Source organism: Mus caroli, chromosome 8 (assembly GCF_900094665.2).
Source record: "Mus caroli chromosome 8, CAROLI_EIJ_v1.1, whole genome shotgun sequence".
In the NCBI taxonomy this organism is placed as follows: domain Eukaryota; kingdom Metazoa; phylum Chordata; class Mammalia; order Rodentia; family Muridae; genus Mus; species Mus caroli.
In genome coordinates, this window is record NC_034577.1 from 110,791,712 (window position 1) to 110,797,685 (window position 5,974).

General features: G+C 52.4%; 1 protein-coding gene across 1 annotated transcript in view; it reads right to left on the bottom strand.

Annotated features, from left to right (window-relative positions):
- Window positions 1-3,286: 3,286 nt before the first annotated feature.
- Window positions 3,287-5,974, bottom strand: part of Kcng4 (potassium voltage-gated channel modifier subfamily G member 4) — an 11,051-nt gene continuing 8,363 nt past the window's right edge. The window contains exon 3 of the mRNA XM_021170671.2: window positions 3,287-5,847. Coding sequence (XP_021026330.1) covers window positions 5,080-5,847 — 768 coding nt within the window. The 3' untranslated portion in view covers window positions 3,287-5,079. The remainder of the gene's footprint in view (window positions 5,848-5,974) is intronic.

Consider the following 5,974-nt stretch of genomic DNA (forward strand, 5'->3'; position numbering starts at 1 on the left):
ACTCACTTTGTAGACCAGGCTGGCCTCGAACTCAGAAATCCGCCTGCCTCTGCCTCCCGAGTGCTGGGATTAAAGGCGTGCGCCACCACACCCGGCTCCCACCTCACTTCTGACTTAAGTCTTTCAGATGGCTTGAGATGGTTGGCCTGGCTCCTACCATTCTCAGAGGACCCTTCCATGTCCCCAAGGTCAACGCCCAGTGACTGGGCAGGCCATGATATCCCGGGGGAGTCATGGACCTCTTTTTAATGTCCTTTGATGTTAATTCAGAGGTAGGCAGGGTCCCAGAAGCTTGACCAGCAGGGGCAGGTAGCACCTTGAGCCCCCCAGGGATCTGCTTAAAGCAGGTCACTGCAAATATAATGAAAACGGCATGGATGGGCTATTTTTAGTTCAGGGCTCACAATGTCCCAAGTCATGTCAAATGACACTCGTGCCAAATTGCCTGTGTCCTCCTTACAGCAAGTCCCAAAGTGATGGCCCGGAGTTCTCTATGTGTCCTCAGATGCAGGCTGCTGCAGAGAAAGCTGGTGCCTTTTGTTTTATTTTTAACTGACATTGTATTCTTGGAGGTGCCCCTTGGCTAGATGTCAGAGCTGTGTAAAGACAGACGTTGGACAGAGACTAGGCCACCCAGGGCTGGGCCAGCCATGGTGGTATGCCTCCTCCTCACACCTCCTCCTGTGTGCACTTCCCATCCACACCTGCACGAACAAAGGTGGCTCCTGAGATGGGTGAGGTCTACTTTAGAATCTGCAAAGCCAGTCAGGGTTGAGAACAGTTGTGTCTTGGGGACTCAGCTGACTTGTAAGAAGGATATCTGCTTGAGACCTTCCGGTCCGGCCAGCCACGGTGGAACATACCCCCTGGCCTGGTGCAGGCCGTAGACAAAAGCTAATGCTACTGTTTTATTTCCAACGTTGGACCAGCCCAGCTCTCCCTGGTCCCCCCTCCCCCTCTCGGTTTCTATTCTCCATAGTGTGTCCTGGAATCACTTCCCAAAGAAAGGGAGTGCCTCTCATTGGTAATAACTTTTCCTCCCTCCTCTCCTCTTTCTTCTAAAGGGGAAAGATTTACCAGCGGTTAATGGCATCTGAAATGTTTTCCTGATTAGCCGTTACAAACCCATAGCTCCATGCCAGGGGCCACCCAGAAAGTGCCCACTGTCACAAGTCTCCATTAGGAGTGGGAGATGTGGAGAGTGTCCACAGTAGGGCATGCAGTGCATCCTGGGAAGGGTGGGGGGTATGGTCCCTGAGTGACGGGAGTCTGGTGACAGGAAAAGGCCTTTATGGTCAGGTGAATCTGGAATGAGCTACCGAGTTTGACGGATGGTGAACAGTCCACACACTGAATGCTGCACCCCCCTCTGTGCGGCCTTCATAGGTCACTTCCAGGTTAGAACTTGCTGCACTGAGTTCATAGAAGTCCAGTTGTCCATGCTGGGAGGACCTACGGTGGCCGCCCACAGGATTTCAATAAGATATGTAAGGAAGAACAGGTCTAGCGAGTCGATCCTCACCCATGTCTCTCATGTTGTACAACACGCCCAGGACACACACACACACACACACACTACGGTATCTCTGCCACCCAGCTTAGGACAATGTGACAAACTGTTACTTTGTTTTCCTCCCCAAGGGCTAGGCCCCGTTTCCCATGAACCCAGGATGGCAGCAGAATGTCCTAGAAAAAAAAGGGCAAGGCTGGGGCATCAAGATACTTGAATGTAATGAGAGAGTGAGCCAGCTGTGTGGCCAAAGGCAGGTGCCATTCCCTCTCTGAGCCTTGGTCTCTCCATCTTCCAAGAGGGAATTAACTGATGTTAGAAGCGCTTACCCTGTTTGAGAGTCTTCCCTTGAGAAACAAATGAAATCAGTGGAGTGTCTCTCCTCTGAAGTGCATGCCTGTCAGGCACACACTGGTCATCTCTTGATGGGACTGCTGGCAGCCCTGGTGTCATCCTAGAAACCCTGGAAGCAGCCCTGTGGTCTTGGCACAACCCCAAGTCAGGACCCCTCTCTGAGTCTCTTTCCTTGTATTGAACTAATACATAGTTATAGACAGACATTGTCCTCCTTACTGCTGGGCTCAACTCTGCCTCCTTAGAAAGACCTTCCTCCGATGCTGTTCCTCCCTTTGGGAGCAACATCTGTGACACAGCAGGAAGTTGCTCAAGGTTGAGTGTCCCCTTTGGCTATAGCCACAGCAGCTGGGGATGATTTAGCTCCTGTCAACCAATGGGGATGAAAACACTATACTCATTGCTCCACCTCATCCAATCACATCAAAGGATGCAAGTCCAGATCCAGACACCTTAGACCCCATCTCCCTGGATGTTACCCAGGAGAAAAACTCCGGAAGTGTCGCATTAAGACGTGGCTTCCAATTTTTAAAGTCTTGTTTAGTGAGAGTTTAACATAAAGGAAATACTGTTTAGTATTTTGCCTGATAAAAGCTGTAAAAACATTAGCTTAGGAACTAGGAGGCTGAGGCAGGAGGATTACATGCTCAGAGATAGCTTGGATTACACTGGGACACACACACACACACACAGAGAGAGAGTTAAAACTCGAGATGCTGACACGGGAGACATTTGGTGTCTTTGACGTCTTCGATAGGTTCAGCCAGCGCTGACTCTTGACTTTTCATTTGGCCCTGGTACATTTTGGTGACACGGAGAACTGTGGAGACGCTTGGTGAACACCAGGCTGACAGCTAGAAGGCATCACCTTAAGCATGTGGTGCAGATGAGGTCAGAAGAGAGGGAGAGATGCTGAGCTGACAAGGGGTCAGGTCCCCAGTGGCTTCTTCAGTGGTTCCAGAGTGAGCTCAAAGCCTCGGATCACGCTCTGTGGACAGCGCTGGCTTGGAAGGGAGGAGGTGTCTAGACATTTCTGTATTCTTCTAGACACGGTGTGACTGTGTGGTCATCATTAGCCAGTGGCACCTCTGCCTGTTCGGCTGGTCTTCCCCCAACAACAGCCCCCAAGAGTATTCTGTGAAACCTCAGACAGAGCCTCAAGTCTGGCCCAAACATGTGGTTTACAGGAAAGCAAATGGACCTGCTCACAGTCATAGACAGAGTGAAGCCCTCAGATGGTACCCATGCCATCTTTTAAGGACATAAAGGAAAAGCTGACTGTTTAGTGTTTTGCTTAATAGCAATTGTAAAAATGTTAACGTGGGCACTAAGAGGCTGAGGCAGGAGGATTACATGTTCAAAGATGATAGCTTGGACTACCCTGTGGGACTCTGTCTAAAAACAAACAAACAGCCTGGAGCAAAAGGTTAACATAGCTATTTTTAATATGTTCTCAGAATACATCCAGGTTCCCCCCAGGACTCTGCTAGCCGATTCCTGGAACAAAGCATCATGCCGGGGGGCCTCAGCTCTCCTAGTGTGACATAAAAGGCCTGCTTGAGACCTGTGAGCTTGAGAGGACTGAGGGTGCTCCCCGCACCTTGACGTCTAGAGGGATGGGAGCATGTGTGTGCATCTGTTTGGGGAGTCAGAGGATGTGAGAATTTCTACATGGTCAAGATGCACTTTAGAGTAGATGCTGGGGCTTCTCTGGGCAGAGCCCTTAGCTATGTGGTGACAGTCAGGAAAGTAGGGGCGTGGCACGAAGCAGGGCTCAGCTTAATACTAGTGGAAAGACCAACGTGCTAGCAGGGCGCAGTACTGAATGTATCCACACATGAACCATGTCAGATTCACAGGGTCCCTGTCACCCCTTGTACTTTCTCCAGTGGCCTCACAGCCAATACCAAATGACAGCAGAACTGTGTAACTCCTGAGAAATGGCACAGAGATCTCTCACAGGTGTGCTGAGCCAGACTGGTAGTGTTATAGACGAGTTGAACTCACAGGTCACTCCTGGATGGCTGTCACCCCTACTTCCACTCGGTCTCACGGCCCCTTGGACTGTCAACCTCATCCTCACCCCAAGTACAGCCACCGTGCTCTGAGGTCCACAAGCTCCCGATCCTAGCCTGCTCTACTGCTCTGCACCCCAACCCCTCAAGGGACTCTCCAGCATTAGCCCCCATTGTCTTGGGAAATTTTGGGGCACCGGCTGCTCAGAAGTCACTTTATTTCAGAAGTCACTTTATTTCAGGTTCGTCTCTGTAAGGCAAAGCGATCTGCTTCTCTGTGGATCCCAGGGCTGAGTCTGTGCACAGATGAGCCCGTGGATATGTGGACACAAAGACAGCAGGGATGCCTGTCGTCCTCCATCAGTGTGGGTCACAAGCAAGTAGGGAGCTAGAACCGGGGAATGCCTAAGGCTGTCCTGTTGAGCTGTCAGCCAGGTTTAGCTGACTGAGGTTCCTCTTGGAGGAACATTATGCAATTCTCAGAGTCCCCTTGTCAAGGCTAAGAGCTGGATAACTAGGAATGTCCACCCAGAGTCCAGCTGGCCAACTGGGTACTTGCAGGTGGCCCTCCTGCCCAGGTAGGTCCCCAGGCGTGTTTTAGGTGACAGCACGCTTGCAGCCATGAGAACCTGACAGGATTTGCTGAAGTGGCCAGGGCTGCCTTCTTGGCTAAGAGCTTCTAGGTGCTTCCATGGCATTTGGCAATATGGTTGGTGGTGGAAGGCAGGTAAAAGAACACAAGATCTGCCTGGAAGCCTCTCAGGCTGCGTGGGGGCTCTGAGCAGGTCTCAGTGCCGGAGCTCTCTGAGTCTCAGGAGTGGTGTGGCCCAGGACAGGGGGTCTGAGGGAGAAGGTGGAAATCTGCAGACTCCATATTTGGCTCTTAGTGGAAGTCAGTTCTGTGAGCATCCAGAGCCCAGGGTGGAATAGCATAGAGTTTGCAAAGAAGGGAAAAGAGCCCAGGAGCACTGATCCAGTATGGCAAGATGGGCAGTGCCCAGTAACTGCCAGGGAGCTGGGGAAGGAATAGGGATGGGCCCAGGTTTGCGCCAATGATGACATAACCTGGCACCTTTCCTGCTTTGGAAGTAAGTCAGTATTCTGAGCTCACATGCCCAGGTGATCCCTCGGAGAGATGCAGGAGCCCGTCTCAGCCATGGGATGGGTTGAAGCTATGGCACATTCCTAAGGTGGTGGGAGTTACATGTAGCCACCTGGGGAGGTCAGACCCTCAGGGACCAGATCATCTGCATCACTCAGGAGCTCCCGTTCGCTGGCCGAATTGTTCTGAAGACGCCGGAGGCGGGCCTGGACCTGCTCCTGCTCCCGCTTCAGCTCCAGGTAGGAGTGAGAGAACGTGTGGAAGATGGATGTGGCTGGGAAAGCCATGATAAGGATCCCACTAAGGATGCTGCTCAGAGCCACCATCTGTCCTGGGACGCTGCGAGGTACCATGTCCCCATAGCCCACGGTCGTCATGGAGATGATAGCCCACCAATAGGATGCGGGGATGCTAGTGAACTCCAGGACCCTTCCGGACTCATTCTCAGCTACATAGACCAAAGGTGAGAAGAGGGTAACCGCCACAGCCAGGAAGAGCATCAGGAGACCAAACTCTCGGGCACAGCGGCGCACAGTGAGGCCCAGCGTCTGCAGCCCCAGCGAGTGGCGAGCCAGGCGCATTACGTAGAGGATGCGTAGTGCCCGCAGAACACGCAGCACTAACCCCACTTTCTCCAGGTAGGAGCTGCCGCTCGGCCTCTCGCCTGCCTCCGGGGACTCATCAGACACTGCGAGCGACACGTAGTATGGGGAGATGGCTAGAATGTCGATGACATTCAGGGGCCCGCGGAAGAACTGACATTTGTTCGGGGCCTGGACAAAGCGCAGGCAAAACTCCAGCGAGAACCAGGCCACACAGATGGATTCCACCACGAAGATGTAGTAGCACTTCCTAGTGCGTTCTCCCTGGGGTGAGAGCCACAAAAGCAATGGGTTAGCCAGCTTTACGCAAACCCTGGCACAAAGGCACAATGGCGGAAGGAAGGAAGGAAGGAAGGAAGGAAGGAAGGAAGGAAGGAAGGAAGGAAGGAAG